This window comes from Sinocyclocheilus rhinocerous, unplaced genomic scaffold (genome assembly GCF_001515625.1).
Source record: "Sinocyclocheilus rhinocerous isolate Xijiao unplaced genomic scaffold, SAMN03320098_v1.1 scaffold877, whole genome shotgun sequence".
Lineage (NCBI taxonomy): Eukaryota > Metazoa > Chordata > Actinopteri > Cypriniformes > Cyprinidae > Sinocyclocheilus > Sinocyclocheilus rhinocerous.
Window position 1 is genome coordinate 622400 of NW_015662177.1, and position 21805 is coordinate 644204.

The following is a 21805-nucleotide window of genomic DNA, read 5'->3' on the forward strand; positions in this document are numbered from 1 at the left end:
TATAATTATGTTTAATTAAGCTGAGATATAGCACTATAAATTCTTAATTCATTTGCAACAAAACTATAAAGTTTTGTGGCAAACAGATGAAGACATTAGTAGGCTTCTCCACTCACCCCTCAACATGCTCGCGTTCGGAGTTTCGGCAGCCCAACACTGAATATTATATTGTGGGCGTTGTATTTTGATTAATAAAATAAAAATGATAAAAATTACAATATAAAAATGAAATTTAAATTACCCTGCTTCTAATTAAATAAAGCAGTTATTTTTATTTTGTTTAAAACGGGCTGAAAGAGACCTCCGAACTAGTAGGCTACCAGAAAGGAAAAAAAAAAAAACCCTTAACGTTTTTGCTTAGAATTCATTTTTAATCCCTGCATGATTTCAGTCATACATGATAAATATCAAATACGTTATAGCTTGACTACAAGTTTAAAAACAACGCTGCAATTGTTATAATTAAGGAAATTAAACTTACCATCATGAAATGTGTCTACACAGGCGATAATGCCAAAAAGAAAGAGAAACATCGGAAAATAGGCATATTTTATTCAAGACAAGTCATGCCGTAAATTCAGTGTTCCTGCACGAGGCGTGTTGAAGCGCTCATGTCTAATAGCTCACTAAATCATTGTTATGTGTAGGGAGAATATCAGCTTTAATTGAGTGTCTTATGTTTATAGCAGTGCCTCATACCTCAGCTTAATGACTGTCAGTAATCAGCATTTATCAGTCGACTTTCAAAGATCTGTGCTACTTGTTATCATTGACGTTATCATTCTGCTTTAACGCTTCGCTTTTATAGCTTCTCTTAAAATATATTTGGTTAACATGGGATGGTATGGTGTACTGCAGGGCTCTTCAACTCCAGTCCTGGAGGGCCAGTGTCCTGCAGACTTAAGTATCAATCCCAATTTGTGGCCACTGGCTTGAGTTGTGGAGTCCTGGTGTACTGGTTAAACATCTGGGCTGGTATCTGAAAGCTTTTAGTTCAAATCTCTTTCAGATCCATCTACTTAAAAGGATAGTTCACCCAAAAATGAAAATTGTCATTTACCCCTCCCTCATGTCGTTCCAAACCCATGAGACTTTGGTTAATCTTCAAAACACAAATTAAGATATTTTAAATTAAACCTGAGTGGTTTCGGTCTCTCCATTCAAAGTCCAGGTAACCAAAACGTGAAAGATTCAAAAAAAGTTAAAATGACACCGTAAAATAAATCCATATGAATTGAGTTGTTTAATCCAAGCTATAAAGAGAAGTCTTATTGATTAGTAATGACATGAGGGTGAGTAAATGACAGAGTTTTCATTCTTGTGTGAGCTATCCCTCTAAGTGTGGAAATTATGAGAGCCAACAAGTTGCAAGCATTTGATCCTGTTGTACAACTCAATGCAACGACACATGGAGTCAAGATTGCATAGCTAGAAGTGTTTGTTCCTGTACTTGCATTTTGTGCCTAAAGCTAGGTGTACACCGACTTTTATGGCCATTTACGAATGTTGCTTGTCCACTTTATGATATGATTTCATTGAAATCTTAAATGAACAAAAAGCAACAGTCTTATGTCAGACTGTTTGATACAGATCCTAGATAAAACTTTGGTCCTATCATTCCATTGATAGCTTGGTCGGTTACTACCCCAGCCTTTTGTTTCACAGTACCTGGTTTGAGTCACTTTAAATGACTTACCCCTAACTAACCCACTCTGTCTAAGTTGCATATTGTGGTTGTATTCTCTAGAGTGGCCTTACAGTCATGAGTCTGGAAATCCTGAGTCAGTTCCCCTCCCCGCCTGTGCCCAATCTACCCGCCATGGCTATGGCCATCCCTTCTGTCCTGCCTCAGCACCAGCAGCCCATCATGACCCAGCCACCCGTGTCCGTGTCTATGGCCATGCCGGTCGCTGCACCACCTGTCATGGGCATGACACCGAACCCACCTGCACAACAACCAGCCAGCTTCATTACCAACTTCCCTCCTGTTCAGGTAAACGTCAGACACTTTATTACAGATAATAACCTCACTCTGTTGTCACACAACTGATTTATTGTTCTGTTGGCTTGCATTAGACTACCAAGGCTGATGACGACGATTTCCAGGACTTCCAGGAAGCCCCCAAAGCCGGCGCTGGAGATGATTCATTCACAGATTTCCAAGGAGAGACAGGAGGAGCGTTCCCCAGCATGACGCCGGCATCCCAAAGCGGGTATGAGCGCAGCTTTTCGTCAAGTTACACCCATATGCATCATGGCATATTGTTACGTGCCTGCGAAAGCGTATTTTATATATAATGCAAACTGCTTGTAGAAATGCATCGTAAAGCAGCATCCTGTCATCTCTCATTAGTAGTTTCTGATATTGTTTTTATGCTTTGTTAATTCCTCTAGACTCGGTTTGCTCATCTGGAGCATGGAATCGCTCTCCGCTTTGTAATGGCTTGTAATAACCTGCTCGGCGCAACAGTTAAACCCCCGCCGTCTTTTCTAATGAACCCATTTCAGTGGACAGCTGATAAGCTCATTCCATTTTATTTCTATCATCTGCACAATTTTATGCTCCCAGGGAAAAGACGGCAATTATGGCAAGCAGGGAGTGAGAGGTTGGAAAGTACATTTGCTGAGTGCCACGGCCTTTACCGGTCGATCAGCTTCACTAAGCACAAAGGATCCTTTGTTTTAGAAGAATATTTTGGTGCTTGAATGTGTCCGATTGCTTGCTAATTAAATCAGTGAAAGTGAGTGTTGAGAATAATACAGGAAGTGAGGGTGAGAGCAGAGGTTTTCTCCTGTGCTGGGAATCTCTTATGAGGGAAGTGATCCAAGACGGAGAGGAAGAAAGAAACAGACTTTTAGTAAAAACCTTGAGCTGAATTTCAAGTTGCATATTTCTACTACACACTGAAAGTATGTACTTTGCAGATGATTGGGAAAGTAGTTTTTTTTTCTTTTGAAAGAAATAAATATACAATAAATTGTTCAAAAGTGACTGTAAAGACATTTCCAATGTTACAAAAGATTTCTATTTAAAAACGTTCTTTCTATTTATCAAAGAATCCTGAAAAAAAACATGTATCACTGTTTCCATATTACATTTATAATACTAAATATTTCTTGAGCAGCAAATCAGCATATTAGAATGATTTCTGAAGGATCATGGGACACTGAAGACTTGAGTAATGGCTGCTGAAAATTAAACTTTGCCGTTGCAGGAGTAAATTATATTTTGAAAAATATATTCATATATAAAAGTTTATTTTAAACTGTGTTAATAATATTTCACAATATTACTGTTTTACTGTAATTTTGATCAAATAAATGCAGTTCTTTCAAAAACATTTTCAAATTTTACAGACTCCAAACTTTTGAACTGTAATGTACATGCTTTTCAGTATTGGGACATACTGTTACAAAATTGTCTTGATATTACAGACATCGTTTTTCACAAACTGTTTGCATTAATGTGTAAATATAAGTATCTATCTAAATTTATTACCTTTAAAATTTTACATTTACTTTACTTATTGCCCATTTCTTACCATCCTTCTACAACTTAAAATACTGAAAATCAACTGGGTATAGTATATCTGGCCAACTTTGGCATACTATTTTCAGTTTGTTTTGATTTTGGACGCACTAAATCCTAATTTTGCCTACTTTATAGCAGGGATAGTATGCAAATTAGGATTGTGTCTCAGGCTTTATGTGTTTAGTCTACATTTAGGAGCATCAAAGAACAAAAATAAGTATCTCAAAACTGAATATTATGTTTTGGCTTGTAAACTCTTTGTAGCTTGTAAAGCACTTTGATCTGTTTGGACTGACTGGTGTACGTTTTGTCTGCTTCATACAGTGTTCCTGCCATGCTGACTCCAGTGTCAGGTTCTTCATCCTCCTCCTCTGATAAATACGCAGTGTTTAAACAGTTGTCAGTGGAGCAGCCTGCAGAGCCCACACCTCCTGTCTCAGGTAAAACACACAGAAACACATCCATTCAGCTCTATACACCTCATTAGCCCTTTGAGGAAGGCAGATCTCTCAGAAGACTGCTGTCATATTGGTTTAACTTTCAAGACTGATTCTCTTGTCTAAATGCATTTGAGATAAGACTGTGTGGCCCGCAGATGTTTTGCATAAATTTATCCTGCTATTTATCACCTTCCTGCAGCTCCTTCTATCATTATGATGGTCTTGTTAAAAAGCACGCTTTACTGCTTCTACACACAGGCATTGTTTTACTGTGTTTTGTTCCAGATTCAGGTGACAAATACAGTGTTTTCCGAGAGCTTGAGCAGCCTTCAGACAGAAAACCAGTTGGTAAGCAGATGCGTGTCTGACACTGCATGAACACATCAAGTACACATCCCAGATCTGCTTTTAAAAGATTCAATTTAATGCAGTTGCACCGGCCTATAGTGTGTTTAGTTTGATGAAGGGCTCCATACACTGATGTAGGCATGTGTATGTGTCCCTGTCTCACTAGAGCAGAATCCAGTGGCAACAGCTCTGAGAGAGCCAGTAAGTCGATGGTTGCAGTGATCTCTTTTCCAGAACTCCTGTAGTTCTGTTCTGCTCTCTCTCTACCTTTGGTTCATTATATAGGCTGCAGCTGAAATGGAAAAAAAATTGTCATCTGTGTGTCATTCACTTCAAGTGGTTGATCAAAATGGTTTTTTTATTGGCCTATATTGAGAGGGCACAGTGACTAATGGATGATACATTGCCTATATTTATTATGTTATATAATAATAATATTTAGTCATAGCAAAATGGAATTGGTAATGTAAAATTACATTAAAATTTATTTCACAAAATATTTAATACTCATTTAATTTAATTTATTTTTCAATATTTAATACTTATTTGTTTTAAAATGTATTTCAATACAAGGTAGTATTTATATAAAATATCCATTATCCATTAACAAGCTGTTGAAGAGGTTGGTCATATGACTAAAAAAAATCTAATGTTTAGTTCACTGAAGACTGATTATAACTGACTGTTTACGTGAACGCTTGCCAAAATTGAAATTTTGACAATTTTGTATGTATTTGCGTTCAAGTGCAGTATGCTGTGAAAATAACTGATCCCGCGATTGCATGCTGTTGTGCAATTATCAAATAGTTATTTTCGTGGCTTATTGCACTTAATAACACTTTTTAACATCAAGCACATGCCTCGTTTTATTTTCTCTATCGTGCATTTTTCATGCTTCAGTCGAATGTGTCAGTAATTTTAAGCAGTTCTACACTGCACTGATACATTTACATAACATAATATACACGATACAGTAAAATCTCTCGCAATAGATACTTAATGTCAGCACTATATTATATCGTCATACAACCTAGCCCTAGGCTGTTTGTAGATTTTGTAAGACAAAGCTTACTTATTGGCCAAGTGAGCCAGTCACAAAATGGCCAAATATTGTCAAATTAATTGGTCTACCACTTTTCACTTCACTACAAGTGACATAAGAATGGATTGACTGTGGTTGAACCTGATTGTGTTTTTTTTTGTGTATGTTGTTTGTGTGCTAGGACTGAAATATTCTCGCAATAGATACTTAATATCAGAACTATATTATATCGTCATACAACCCAGCCCTAGGCTGTTTGTAGATTTTGTAAGACAAAGCTTACTTATTGGCCAAGTGAGCCAGTCAAAAAATGGCCAAATATTGTCCAATTAATTGGTCTACCACTTTTCACTTCACTACAAGTGACATAAGAATGGATTGACTGTGGTTGAACCTGATTGTGTTTTTTTTTGTGTATGTTGTTTGTGTGCTAGGACTGAAATATGATTGTAAATTTGCTATATTCTGTGTCAGGTTGATTTATATTTTCACACTAAACGTCTTCAGTTTCATTGTGCCACCTTTTTATTTCAGTTCAGAAGTCAAACATAGCTTGCGTTAAGCATTGCTAATCCGTTTTTCTCTTTTTAGGCCCATGAAATGGAGCTTTGGGCAACTTGTAGGCAAACTCTGTATTGTGCCGTGCCAGCTCTCTGTCCTTTGTTGTTTTGGTGTGAAATGCAGTTCGCCATGCCCTTCAATTGTTTTCTTTTTGTTTTTCTGCAGGGGAGGGATTTGCTGATTTCAAGTCTGTCAGTGCCGACGATGGCTTCACAGACTTTAAAACAGCCGACACTGTCTCTCCACTAGACCCACCAGACCAGACCAAGTTCCAGCCAACTTTTCCTCCTCCTTTCTCTTCTTCTCAGTCTCTGTCCCATTCACAGCCAGCCTCTCTGACTCAACCTAGAAATCCTCTCAATATGGCAGACCTGGACCTCTTTACAACAGTGGCTCCTCCCGCTCCCACTTCCACCGCTGACTCTAAACGCAGTCTGTTCCCTTCAGCGCCACCATCCCTGGTATTGCCCTCAGTCGTGAAACCTCCCAGTGTAAGGGGTGATGACTTTGGCGATTTTGCTCTTTTTGGCTCATCATCATCATCCTCCGACGTAGCTCCCACCACCTCTACAGTAGGGAGAGGAACTGGAACAACGGTTCAGGATGACTTTGCTGACTTCTTGGCGTTCGGGAGCTCGAGAGATCAGAGAAGCGAGACCAGCTCTGGAGACGTTGGAAGCGAGGGCCAGGCGGAGACGTCTCCGCAGCGGCAGCAAATCAGCACTGATAAGTACGACGTCTTCAAGCAGCTTTCCCTAGAATGTGGCCTGGCCTATGATGATAACAAAGAAAGTGGCGGGGGCTCCTTTTCGTCGATCAAGAGCGACAATGATGACTTTGCAGATTTCCAGTCGTCCAAATTCTGTACTGCGCTGGGCGCATCTGACAAGAGCCTGGTGGACAAAGTGGCCGCCTTCAAGCAGGCCAAAGAGGACTCTGCCTCTGTGAAATCCCTGGACCTCCCGTCCATTGGGGGCAGCAGCGTGGGGAAGGAGGACTCGGAGGATGCGCTCTCAGTACAGCTAGACATGAAGTTGTCAGACATGGGTGGAGACCTGAAGCATGTGATGTCTGATAGCTCCCTAGATCTCCCTGGTTTGTCATCTCATCAACCCCCAGCTGCAGGTGAGGAATTAGTACGCTTGCTCTGGTGAAGTCTGGCCTACTGTGTCTGTCACCACTTTCCCTCTTTCACACATGCTCAGACCACTCAGGCCTCTCAAAGGCTGAACAACCGCCCTATCAGACGCCCAGTTGGAACACTGTCTGTGTGTTCAGTGTGGCTGAGATATAGTTACATATCAAAAACTTGCTACACATCATATCATGTAGTCATTCCCATTCAAGTTATATACAATTCCAGTTGAATCATGCACAATTGTAAACCTACAGTATTTATTGTTGTTTATATTTATTTATTTTTATTTAATTAGCTTATGTATTATGAATTTTTACCAGTCAAAACTTGTGCTTGTGAATTTTAATCTCATGAGATTAGTATTATTGCTAACAGCACAATACCTGATATTATTAACTCCAAGTGTTATCAGGTGATCAGGCAGTTATGAAAGCACATTTATATACAGTATTTAATTCTAATAGCTCGTGACTTGGTTTTCTCTCCTGTCGTTCGTCTGTTCATGTTGTCATTGACGTCATCTCTCTTTGGTTACCCTGTTTCCCTTGCTTTGATTATGTCAGTGTACCTGAAACGCAAACCAAAGCAGCACGTAATAATGGTGGAATGCAGAAAAGCTGTTCACGCTGTACCTGATTAATTTCTCCGATTTTCAGGACTGACCGTCCACACTGACATTTCACAACTGATAAAATCAGATCCATTTGTTCAGTTGTCATTGTAATATCTACATCACTTGCCAGAGTAATGACTTAAGTGTCATTGCCAAGAGAATGAGAATAGCTGGAACAATAATGTGGAAAGAGAAGAAATTTGGACCGGAAACTTCCAATTAGGCTTCTCATGTCCATTCCTTACATTGGGACATAATGAACTCAACACAAAGGCGTTATGGTAATGCCTAAAACATGAGTTTGAATACATTCATATATTTTATACATTCATGCATATAGTATGCTGTGTCCGAAATCATACTGTTTGCTACATAGCCACATCGTTATGTTGGAAATAAATCTAAAAGTGAAACAAAATATCCCCCCCCAAAAAAGCAAATTAAAAACAGAGAAAATGATTTGGACACAGCTAACGGATCTAACTTTATTGACATTATGTACCTTTCCCAAATTCCTAAAAAAGCATTTAAAATCCGATCTTACCATTTAGACTAAATTTAATTTCAGACAACTGACAATTAAACTAATTTGACTTGGATGTGCCAAATAATGTATTTTTGGTGCAAAGCCAAACTTTATAATGATCACATTTGACTTGATAATATTCACATTCAAATCTGTGATTAGATGATTATGAGAAAGACAGAATATTTTTGCTCAAGATGGCAATATTAATTTAAATTCTGCCAACATGACACGTCTGACTTTACATTCGTTCAGATTTTTGACTCTGAGCCATTTTGCACTCATCAGAATTACAGATGGAATATATAAACAGCCAGATTAAAATGCTAATGACGCTGAAGTCTTGGCTGTTTTTCCAGTGCAGGCGACTAGATTTGTCTAAGCATGATAAATGATCTTGACATTTCTTTCCTTTATCTGATCTACAATTCCACCTTCATATCAAGTCATATAATGGCCTCTCTTGATATAAACAACAGGTGTTGTAGTTAATATAGTCCGTTCATGTGATGGTTATCCGTGTTGCATGTGCATGGAGAATCCTTGGTGCCGTGCCTCAGTGCAAACATTAGCAAAAAATACAAAGCACTACCTTATTTAACCCGAGTCATATCACACACGCATGAACCGGCTGCCCTGTACTTGAGCTGCATACTACGTGCATCAGATACCAGTCCACGCTGAGAAATCGGAGAGCACATTGGGCGCCAAGTTAGTGAGACCTTCTCCTTAGAGGCCTCAATGACCCCCAAGAGCTCTTGATGGGCCTGTTTGTAATCTTTTACTAACGTTAGTCACCATTTATTTACACTCATTCTCTGCTTCTCATGTTATCTGTTCTGCATGAAAAGCATCCCACAAATGTGTGTGCTTGTGTTCACTTTATTATCATTCATCTTCATCATGTATCAGGGTGAGAACACAGTCACAATATTTCATTCAGTCAGCGTCAGGCATCTTATCAGCCCTCGTGTGCGCAAACTGGTTGGCGTTGAGGAAGCACAGTAGGAAGAGTTCCCATACACTTGTGTGGTCTCACCAGAGCCAACAACCAGACCTGAAAATAATATGCACCACAACTGATTGTTGCTACTGCCATGCATGGTCAGAATTGCGACGAGATTCTCACTAGGTGCACGTTTTAACTAATAAAAACATTTCCAACTGGACACGACAAGTTTGAGTTAATACATTTGTCAAACCTGTCATGTCAAGTTGGAAATTTAATGATTTTTTTTTTTTTTCTTGTCAAAAACAAGTAAAGGTGGTAATATTGATGCTAATTCTAACATGAAATAAATGCAGCAATAGACTTTAGCCAGAGTAGATGCCATGTTTAGTTTGATGTGAACGAAATGAGAGGGATTGTGAGGGATGGAAGTAGTTTGATCAGTATGTTATATACTTTAAAGGTCTTAGGTTACGTCTATTTGCAGATATGACGGTATATCAGTTATCGGGCGGTATTATGATTTTTAAATTTTTTTTTATTTTTTTGCTTATCAGAGTCAGCCATTATTGGATATTTAATTGTCTACCTTTGCTTTCATCTACAGCTCACTTAAGGGATAGTTAAAGGCACAATATGTAATTTTCGCCGCTAGAGGGCGCATATTCAAAATAAAAAAATAGACAAAGGCATACTGTAGTGTTTATTATAAATAATTTATCCGTGCACTTCATTATTTTTTTAAAATTCATGTGCCCTCGTAATCTTTTACGTTAAAACGTTAACCTCCCCTCCCCCTCAAAACGACTCATCTTCTCTTCCGGTCACGAGCTATGGCGCAAGGGCGGCGCTAGTGACGTGAGGGCTAAACGCTGGGATAAACGACAGGGGGAAAAGCTGAAGCTGATGCACTGACACCAGTCATGAGGGAGTACGTTACCCCTAAATATTGAAAAGATATTAGGACATTACGACAGCATTACTCTTAGGACATCGCAAACTAATTTTTTTTATGAATATGACTTAACCTGATGGAGGACGCGCTCAGTCATTCAGGCAGTCTCTCTCTCTCTCGCACGCGCGCTGTTTAGGCATGTTTTGTGCCGTTGATCGTCGTCGTCATCTTTAATAAATAAAACTTTTATTCATGCTTGGGTGTCGGCTGTGAATCCAGAGAGAAATCCCCCACCACTAACAACTGCAAACTGGCATTCAGATCTGCCTCCATTTTGTTAGCAAAGTCAGCAAAATATATAACCCTGTTCTAGTGGTTTTTGGATATTTTAATAAAAAAATCTTACATATTGTGCCTTTAACCTAAAAATGAAAATTCTCAATGTTGGTAACCAAACAGTTGATGGTAGCCATTGACATTAATAGTATTTCTTTCTGTCAACTGTTTGTTTCCCAACTTTCTTCAAAATATCTTCTTATTTGAACTATTTTTTATAAGATAAGAATACGAAGTTGAACCTATTTGAAGAAGTTGAACTTAATTATATTTGGAACACCTTGTGGGTGAGTAAATTATGACAGAATTTTCTTTTTTGGTTGAACCTTCCCTTTAAAGTTAGTCTTTAAAAATACTAATAATTTAGTAACACTGAAAAGTCTTGATGATGAATTGCTCTGTACATTGTACATTATAATTTTGTGTTTAAATACTTGTGGTATTTAAAGCAACTGATTGTAGTATTTTATTTTCAATTTATTTTAGAATAATAATATATCATTTTATTATTGGATAATAATTGTTTTTTGAAACTATTGTCTAGCATTAAAATAATTATCAGTATGTCAGTCATCATATCAAGCAGAATTGTAATATTGGTGCATCCCTTTCATTTTCACAACCCATGTTTTAAGACATGTTGGTCCTCTCCAGTTTTCACTCTCTTGTTCGCTGAAAGTTCAGCAACCAGATATAAGAATACAACATTTAATGAACTGTAATTCCATCCCTCACTGTCTCATTTTCATTTACGTCATGCTAAACATGGCATCCTCTCCGACTGCCTTCTTTTCATAGTAACTTCAGTGAATACTAGCATTACCTAAACCTTGTCAAACACTGTTCTAATTACATCTTATATAAAATGCTTCTAATTCAGTTACTGGACACCTCTAGAGTCCAAGCATAAATATTGTAGCAGGTTGAGAGTGTTGGGTTTCCTAACATTTACACTACGCCCCTGGATGTGTAGCTAACCATCTTAGAGTATCTTTTTTTTCTTGTAAAGGTGACTTTGTTTCAGGTTTGTTGCGTTACGTCTGCTCTCGTAGACCACACTGAAAGAGGAACTCTTTTCAACTTTGCTTTTCTGTGCTCCAGTATGTGCCAGCCTTCAATTTGTGAAATTGACAAGTATTTACACGCATTAAACAATTAGGATTAGTCCATGTTTCTGGCATATTTACAAAATAGGTTGTTTTTATCAAGAATGGAAATGTATACATGCAAATTTAATAGTGTATTTTTATTACAGGAAAATAAACCCTTATTTATTTTGAATATAGATAGACTTGATTAGTACTGCTGATTGTGTTGAAGCATTTATGCCAGAAAGCGTATTATTTGTATTTATGAAGAGAATACTGCTTGCCGTGATATGAAATTGTTACCTTTTTGACTTGTGTGGGTCAAAAATAGCTCCAACCGAGATGAACAGGATGGCGAGAGAAAAAGGGTACTGTCTCTTTTTGTCGTTCTTTGCCTGTCACTCAAACCAGTAAATGCTCTAGGATAGATTTCGCTGGTTTCTTTTAACCCTTTGAGCACCTAATAGAGCGATTCAAACCCTGGTTGATTTAGCAGAATTAGTTTTGGATTGAAGTAGGCTGCACGATTATGACAAAAACCTCTGTCAATCATTTAACTTAATATTGAGATCGCTATTATGAATTCTGTGACTAATTATATTTATTATTGTATTGTGACTCATTTAATGCTGATTCCCCTTTCCATTCATTTGGACATCTCTAATTGGTCACAATGTTCAATACTTGTAGACGCAAATTAAATGCTTTAACTGACCCTTTTCACAATTGCCTAAATGTAATCTCAAATTAGTTTTTTTAATTGTGCAGCCCTCATTTGAAGTTATATTATACAAAATCTCAGAACAAGTCTCTCCATAAAAGCTCTCAGGTTCTCAAAGGGTTGTAATAAGCTGCGTAAAACCAATATTAGCATCACCTTGGCCTTTGCTTAAATGTTCTGTATCACTTTCCCTTATTTCTCATTGCTTTTTCCTTTTATAGTCCGACTACAGTGTGTCTTTGATCAATGAGAACTAATCTAATCTTAATCTGTAAATGTGCCTTCTCAATGCTGGGTTCTGCATCTGGATTTGGGATTTTCTGTCCTGTTTTCGTTTTCTTCTCACTTCTGCTTTTTCTGACTTTGCATGCCCTTGTATTCCTAAAATGCAAAAAAAAAAAAAAATTTTTAAAAAACTCTTTTTAATTGTTAGTTTGGCAAGACTATTGTAACACGATCTTTCATGGAATTTTGTGACCTCTGTCTCTCTCTTTCTCTCTCTGCCAATGTTGTCGTAATAAATATGAATAATGGTACAGCAGACATGCGTGCCGTCTTGATTTCTCTCTCCATCCTTCAATCTTGCCACCCAAAGCAGATTTAGTCATCAGAATTATCACACTGCACCGGGTCCTTGTCAATTTCACAAATTGATTGACTATGCGAACAGTCGTGCCCCGCTTAACTGTGAGGGAAGTAGGTGTTTTGATGCATATGTGAATTAATCATATTTATTTTTAATTATAAACATTATGACTTCCAAATTAAGCCAGTTCCTCATTTATAAATAATAATAAATTAATCTGTATTTGAGGTAAGTTTATGCAGTAGCTTAAAACAGTGGTTCTCAAACCTGTCCTGGAGTACCCCCAGCCCTGCACATTTTGTATGTCTCCCTCATCTATCACACCTGATTCAACTCATCAGCTCATTAGTGGAGACTGCAAGACCTGAAGTGGGTGTGTCAGATATAGGGAGACATACAAAATGTGCAGTGCTGGGGGGTACTTCATGGAGCGGTTTGAGAACCACTGGCTTAAAAGAGCGCAGACCAATGCATCGCTGCAGATCTTTTGTCAGTCTTTCGGTGTGGTTGATTGTATGAGAGTGTGAATGATTGCACGTCAACACTCTACACTGAAAGGCAGAAAATTGTATCTCTTGGTGAGTCACAGCCCAGTTGTGATTTTCAGTCAAAACAGTGATTCTTTTTAGAGAAATGAAAGGTGCAGAATAACTGACATAGCCATTTTGACCTTCAAAATGAGGTTCTACTTCTTGTAACAAATCTGAAAAGCATTAATCAATCCACACATGCAGATGTCACTCATCCAGTCTAGTCAATAATAAGTTGAGTGTTTCCTCCCGGACTCAGAATGACTTCTGGATGTAGATAAGGACTCAGGAATCATTAGAATGGCTTTGTGCCAGAAGTGTCGAGTTAATGAACCAAGGCTTCATCATATGACAATATCAGGAATAATTCATCATGAGCAAGGAGCACTTGAGACACATAGTGACAGACTGAGTCATCCTGATCCATACCATCAATAATAGACTAATAGAAAAAATGACCCCGGTCACGTCGATGGATTTTAAACCATTTCTAAATGTACATACAAAAACAGCACAGTCTTGTGTATTTGTTGATTTAATGTATTTATTTTTTATTAAACAAATAAGAATAAACAGGGTAACCAGCTAAAAGTATAATCGAGTTTAGATGCAACTAGGAGGCCCAGTGACCCTTTGCCCAATTCTGCTTTAAGTTCTTCTAGTAAAATATTAAAATACACATTTCAGAAATATAGCCACAAAATGTTCACATACTTTAACATGAAACTAGCGTTACAAAGTCAATAATTCTCAATGATGCAGTTTTAATCCAGTCTTTTGGCTGCTGACCATGTAAAGCTGGTAAACATGGTAAGTTTCACATGATATGCGCAATGGTATCAAAAAGGGGTTTTAGATCAGTGGTTCTCAAGCCCCGTTGTTCAATACAATATTCAAAAGTTCTCCAATATATCTAATTTCCAGTATTTCTATTGTCATTGTCAGAGCTGTGTTTTTTTTTTTTTTTCAAACGTTTATTATTATTATTATTATTATTATTATTATTAACAGAAACTGGGCTATATATAATTAATTAACCATTATTTATTTTGTGATTTCAGAAGTTTTAAGAACTGCATGTTCTTCAATAAAAAAAAAACAAATATATATATATACATTATTTTTATTTTTATTTATTGTTTTTATTATACTATTATACAAGAAAAATTATATTTAATTTATATATATGTATGTATATATAAATTTAAATGCATTTTTCATCTTGAGACGCCCTAGTGGGCCCCAGCTTCCTGGTTGAGAACCACTGCATTAGAAAGAATTAAACTAACAATTAGAAATTTATCAGCCTAGAACAGTAGTCCCACCACTGAATGGGTAATTCATATATAACTTGACAACTCAAATATGCCTTTTTATACAGAATTAATATAAACCCTCTGGAATGTTTTGCTCCACAGACTTTTGAAAATGTATTAATTAAAATGCTACTTTAACTACAGATGCTGTCAGTATAGCTAAATTTTTATTGAACCCAGAATATTCTTACTACAACAACAACAAAAAAAACTCAATTGTAAAAAGGCACTATAACAAAAGTAGTACAGTTGTTACAGCACTAAGACCTAAATTATAAATTTTTTGAATGGGATGTCCTATGTTGTCATTACAGAGTCTGATGATTTGAAATTTGACCCCTTTGGCACATCCGCCGTCAGCGGTCTTGGCAGCTACGACTGGTCCGACAAGGAAGATCTCTCATCTGGTCAAAATAAGAAGCTCCAGGGAGGACTGCCGTCTTCAGCTGTTGTCCAGAAGAAAGAGACATCTTTCGGGAGCTCGGAGAACATCACCCACACCACGGTTGCCAAGGTGACCACCTTCCCAATCGAAGATGGTGGCTCCACCACCGAAAGCCGGTTCGAAGCCTTCGCTGACTTTGGCTCCATTGAGCAGGCCGGTCAAGACGACGACGATGACTTTGGCGACTTTGCCAGCACAGTTTCGGAGAAATCCGACTCCCCTCCTGGAACCAGTGAAGCAGAGGGCAACCAAGGTGAATTGACCGATGAGTTTAAAGCCTTCCAAGGTGACAAGCCCAAATTTGGCAAGTCAGACTTCTTGAAAGCCAGCACACAGGCCAAAGTGAAATCCAGTGAAGAGATGATCAAGAACGAACTTGCCACCTTTGATTTGTCTGTGCAGGGTAAGTGTCATTGCAATATTTAATGCTTAGATATTAACAGAAAATGGGTCTCATTCACTAAGTGTGAATAGGCACAAATCTGTGTGTGAAATCTGCATACGAACATTTTCACAAACAAATAAGGATTTGCCAGTAAGTCCCAGTAAAATATTTTATGCTCAAATATTAGCAGACACTGCGTCTCATTCACTAAGCGTGTATGCACAAATTTGAGAGCGAAATCTGCGTATAAATGTTTTCACAAACCAATCATGATTCACCAATAACTCCCATCGCAATATTGTATGCTCAAATATTCAAATATAAAGATATTCTTTATAAAAGTTAAGAGTCAGCCATGCCTACCTAAAACGGCTCATTCTAACACAGTGGGTCTCATTCACTAAGTGTGTGTACGCACAAATTTACGTGTGAAATCTGAATACAGACGACTTCATGAACATACCATGATTCACCAGTAATGCTCAAATATTAACACAAAATGCATCTCATTTACTAAGTGTATATTCACAAATATGTGTGAAATCTGTGCATGTTTTCACGAAGAAATCATGATCACAATATTCTATGCTCAAATATTAAGACAATGGGTCTCATTCACTAAAACACACTTTCAAATGTGTGCGTGAAATCTGTATGAACGTTTTCACGAGCAAATCATGATTCACCAATAACTTCAATAACTATTTGCATTTATTTTATGTTTAGATATTAATGGACAATGGGTCTCATTCACTATGTGAATATGTACAAATTTGTATGTGAAATCTGAATATGAACATTTTCCGAAATCATGATGAACCAATAACACTCAAATATTAACAGCCAGTGGGGTCTCATTCACCAAGTGTGCGAATGCACACATTTTTGCATGAAATCGGAGAATGAATGTTTGCGAACAAATCATAATTCACCAATAACTCCCAGATACGCTCCGATATTAACAGAAGTGGGTCTCTTTCACTGTGTGCACACAAATTTGAAGGTTTCCACAAATAACTTTTCACCAATAACTTTTGTACTAAAAACCACTGGCACAGTGGTTAACCAGAAAAATAAAAAATGGCACGTCATGCCGAAAAGGTTGCCGACCCCTGAACTAAACCAAAAGTTTACGCAAAATTCATGGGAGGCCTTAAATTTTATACATAGATATTTGATCTAAAAAATGTCATATACAGTGGAAAAGTAAGAAAAGTTGCATTATAGCTCAAGCGTCAAAAGTTTCTCAGTGTAATAATGCAGATACGCTTATGTACAGAGCACCATATATTTGCTGAGATTGACGAAAGTTTGTGTAGAAACTCCATTTTATGCAAATTACTTGGGCATACTTATGCAAATAACTAACCTTGGTCGCTTATTTACAATACTCCAAATCCATTAGCATTAGCAACCAATGAATGTGCATATGCACGTGTTGTACATTAGGTGGAATTTTTTTTCGTGATCAGGACTCGAATGCAAAATAATCCACGCCATTATTAGTGAATGAGTGCATTGGATCCAGTGCATGTCCACAGCTGCATTCTCTCTGAAAGTCAACAGATGGCAGAGTGGCGTCTGAAGCACATAACGTCAATAGATAAACACTGCCACCCAAATCCCTCATCACTGTCCCCCTTTGCTTTTTCATCCTCGTTCCCCCATAATGCATTAGCACTTAATAACATAAAAGCTTATTTGCCTCTTATTGATCCCCACCCACATCCACTAAATTTAATTTGTTCAAACAAAAGAGGGTTTACTCCTCTGCCGGCCTCCTATCAGACAGTTAACCTGAGGAGTGGGGTTCGTGCAGGTTTGGATTAGCGCCTGAAATCATGCAGAGACTCATGTGCTTCCCAGCGGGGGTGTGATTACCTGTCGCTGCGTCTTATGAGTTTGTCGTGCCGCTGTCCATCTCCTTGCTTATGTGTGCATGGCATGTGTTTGTGCCAGTTTGACTGTGTGCCTGATGAATAATGCATGCCTGTATTACTATGCTGCTCTTTTGCACATAATTATCATCTGTTGCAAATTAGGTGTTTGTGGTTTGTGTTGTGGCCCCACGTGGATTAGCGACGACAATTTGAGTGCTTTGCAAAGTTTTAATTATACAGCAGGATCAACAATTAAACTCATACATTAAATATAGAGTGAGTAGTGGGGTAAGATGTGTCATCCCCTTTCTCACATCACCATGTTTTTGGATTGTGATGTAAAATTTTAGTACTTCCAACTTATTACAGTTAGTTGCCAAGGCAACATTTCTACTGTTTATCTTTGTATTTTTTCTATCTCAAAATTGTTTAGGTAGTATTGGTTTATTTTATTTTATTTCATTTCTAATTTAAGTTACTGAAAACAATTTAAATTATTTTTTAGTTTTAGTTAACAATAAGAATACTGTTGATGACATTTGTAAATACTTTTTTTTTTTTTTTTACCTTGGGTTAATGTATTTTAAAACTATATTTCTTACATGTTTTCAAGGTGTAAGAAAAATGTTATTACTTGGTAGTTACACTACATTGTTTAACAGTCATTAAATTTGAACTTTCTTGAAAATATTAAAAAAACATAAATATGAAGAGCATGTGCCTAAGAACTTGTCACATGTTTTAAACTAGATGTTTCATTTTCTTTAACATTAGGGCTACACAATTAATCGAAATTAAATCACTAAGGCGATAAATCGCGATTAAGCAGAAGCCGCGATTGTCATGCGTATTTTTCAGTGAAGCACGGTTCTGTGATCAGCAGTAAATCTCCATCCGAAGGCCAGAGGGCGCTCTCGCGCTGAAACTCCAAATACGCCTCGCAGAAGAAACCCAGGAAATCCCTGTAGCGGTTGTTGAATAAACAGAAGATTTAACTGCTTTCATTGATTCAACGTGACTAACAAAGACACGTCTACGACAATATATGGTTTATCTGAGTTCGTCTTATTATAATTTTTATTATAATAAAGTATATAATAATGCAGTGCTAATCGACATAGCCTTCATCACTGCTTAGAATACTATGAAATATGTTGCGTGCCTTATTCTGTGTAAGAATCCACATCATCTCACAGAAGGATTTATTTCAAACACTCGACTTACTGTATGAAGTGAGTTTGGAGTATAAACGTTATTAAATGTGGTATTTTCACGTGCTTTCAGATGGAGCAGCATTTACTACACAGAGCCGTAGTTCACTGACAAGCTACGCAAACAGCTTTCATAATCGCAGAACTATTTCTTCGATTTCATTATCGCGCGAATAAATCGTCTGCGATTATGAACGCGATTTTGCGTAGCTTGTCAGTGAACTATGGCTCTGTGTAGTAAATGCTGCACGTGCTGGAGATTTACTACTAATCACAGAACCGGCTTTACTGACAAGATGCGCATGACAATCGCATTCGATTAGTCGTGCAGCCCTATTTAACATGGTCACTCCCATTTATCATTGGCCCATTTGTTTGTGCAAAGGTTCCCATAAGCGTAGTCACAGTCTGGGAGAGAAAGAAATTGTACGGTCCATCCCTTCTCCTGCCCCTGAGCAGCCCTTCAGAGACAGATCCAACACCCTAAATGAAAAACCTGCACTGCCGATCATCCGCGACAAGTACAAGGACCTCACAGGAGAGGTGGAGGTCAGTCACTCGCTCTCTCGGTTCTCTCTGGTACATATGTTGTCTTTTGAGCACACAGACAGGTTCTCCTTGTTGAATACAGGCTGAGATTTCTCAGTGAATAAAGCTCTCATTCTGTTTCATCTTTTACTTTTTTTCTCCCACTGTCTCTCCAAACACTTGTGGCAGGAGAGTGAGCGATACGCGTACGAATGGCAGAGGTGTTTGGAGAGCGCTCTGCAGGTAACACATACCTCCACTCACATATTCATATAGAGCTTGGCATCCACTTTAAAACTGTATTAGTCTATTAATAGTCTTAGAAGTGTCATATTATAAACACACGATACCAAAACTACCATAAAAGTGTGATCTAATCACTTAAGAACTGCTGCAACCAGATCTTTGATTCAGCAGTTGCTTGTTTTTTCAGCAGGGCCGTTGTTACTCATTTCACAATCATAAAAGATGTTGACGATATAGTAGCAAAATCTGCCTGTTTGTTAATGCGCAGTCACAGCCAGTCACAACATATTTGATATTTAAAATACATTTACACAGAGTAAGGTTTAGGGCCAATGAGATTTCACTGTGGGAGGGGCAACCCAACTTTTATCGCTTTATTGCGATAAAATTCTTTATACAAATTTCAGAATTTGTTTACATTTTTACTTCTTAAAGGAATAGTTCATCAAAAAATATTATTTTATCATTGACTTCTCCAAACCCGTATAGACTGTGACATGCCAAGCTAATGGTCAGCCAATGTCGGGCCATCTTTGAGGGTTTGTTGATCTTGTTTTTGTGGTGTGTTCAGCACCTTTGCCACTAGTCGGGCCTCCATCAGTGGCTTTTCGGCCAGTTGAGCATGTTGAATCAGCGGCAGAGCTGCTTTATTGTTTGTACATCTGCAGTCCTAGGTTCAGTTTCCCTTTTTAAATGAATACTCACTACTGCTACCTGCTGGTATGGAGTTATTTCTTCTTACACAGGCACAGAACATACTGCTATTTGGCCACTGGCTGCAGTCTTTGCAGTGTTTTCCAGTGCAACTGGCCCAGAGGCAGGCAACGAGAAAGAACACTACAGTTAGCTTTTGCCGCCGCTAGTTTTTGGTGTTGGTTTGTGTCTGGTCCTCATGGCTATTCTGTGAAAAAAGATATTTTAAATTGTCAATGACCCTATTGACTTTTATTGTATGGATAAAAACATTTGTTAAAATCCTTTTTTTTTACGTTCCACAGAAGTCATTCAGTTTTGGAATGACATGGTGATTCATAAATGATGACAGAATGTATATTGTTGGGTGAAATATCTCTTCCGATTCGAAGTAATTCATGTAGGATGCTATTTTGTGTTCAGACTAGATTGTAGGCCAGTGATAGTCTAATAATACTGTAAGTTCAATAATAAGGACATAAAATTATTTTTCTTTGTAACGTCTACTGGATCTACTTGTTTCCCACTATCAGAAAATATTGACATATTAAATTATTTGTGATTTATTCATTAAATTTAGGACTAAAAGTAAAAATATAATATAATCTATATAAAAATATGGTCACTTTACAGCTTTGTCTTTTTTTCTTTTTCCAGGTCATCACCACTGCCAATAACACCCTTAATGGCATCAGTAGCTCCACGGTGTGCACAGAGGTTATCCAATCAGCACAAGGGATGGAGTACCTGCTGGGTGAGACCAGACTACAGTCACACTTTATTTACTGGTCAGAGACCAGCTTTACCCATCATAACAGACATCCGTAAAACTCAAGATCAGTTCCGTCACACAATCTCTTCATCCACATTCATACCTGCTCCTCATGCGCCCCTGCAGTCTTCAGTCAAACAGACAGGCCAGGTGTTCTTGTTATCTGCTTCCTATTTCTGTACTCACTCTCTCATACAGGGCAGCTTTAATGAGCTGTACGTGCTCATGCCAGCAGGAGGGGAACATGGGGTGCTGTTGTTACGTAGAAACAAACTGTTAAAGCTCTTTGATCCGGCTCTAGCAATTGTGACTGGAGACTGAGCAGGGAATTCTGGGTCTGACCGGGGAAGGCTAGTGTTACAGAGCAGAGCAACTATTCTGGGCCGCTCTAATGGATTCAGTGTAAAAGACATTCAGCACTGAGGTGTGCAGGGAACAGCACCGCTGGGTTATTGTTTCTCCTGTTTGGTTCTCTCAACACGCACACACAGGCTCTGGTCGCACAGCACACAAATCCAGTTTGGATTTCAGATCTGATCTTCAGAACTCATTGTCTTTACTGATCCATTTGTTCATACAGTGTTGTCAATATCCGTAGTACTTTTCCTTTGGTTGCTATAGTAATGATGCCAAGAGAAAAATGGAAATAATAACAATAACAACTGACTCATTCATTTATTCACTGTTCACTACATGGTGAATGTCAGGTATGAAAAGAGATAAAGAACGTATATTAGTGGACACCGCTTCAGACAATTTTGCGTAACATTACATAAGTTTTGCATCCCAAAGGATGACTTGAAATCTGATTTTTTTAATTTTTTTTATTAAAGGGGTCATATGATGTTGCTAAAAAGAACATTATTTTGTGTATTTGGTGTAATGAAATGTGTTTATGCGGTTTAAGGTTAAAAAAACACATTATTTTCCACATACTGTACATTATTGTTTCTCCTCTATGCCCCGCCTTTCTGAAACGCGTCAATTTTTACAAAGCTCATTGTTCTGAAAAGCGAGGTGTGCT

At 37.9% G+C, this 21805-nt stretch overlaps 1 protein-coding gene across 4 annotated transcripts in view; it reads left to right on the forward strand.

Annotated features, from left to right (window-relative positions):
* The window catches only part of LOC107727910 (synergin gamma-like), a 49751-nt gene that overhangs the window by 14895 nt on the left and 13051 nt on the right, over window positions 1-21805 (forward strand). For all 4 annotated transcript variants that reach the window (XM_016537944.1, XM_016537947.1, XM_016537945.1 and 1 more), the window contains 9 exons: window positions 1748-1993; window positions 2077-2213; window positions 3857-3972; window positions 4258-4320; window positions 6089-7048; window positions 14936-15469; window positions 18928-19091; window positions 19260-19313; window positions 20667-20763. In XM_016537944.1, coding sequence (XP_016393430.1) covers window positions 1748-1993; window positions 2077-2213; window positions 3857-3972; window positions 4258-4320; window positions 6089-7048; window positions 14936-15469; window positions 18928-19091; window positions 19260-19313; window positions 20667-20763 — 2371 coding nt within the window. The remainder of the gene's footprint in view (window positions 1-1747; window positions 1994-2076; window positions 2214-3856; window positions 3973-4257; window positions 4321-6088; window positions 7049-14935; window positions 15470-18927; window positions 19092-19259; window positions 19314-20666; window positions 20764-21805) is intronic.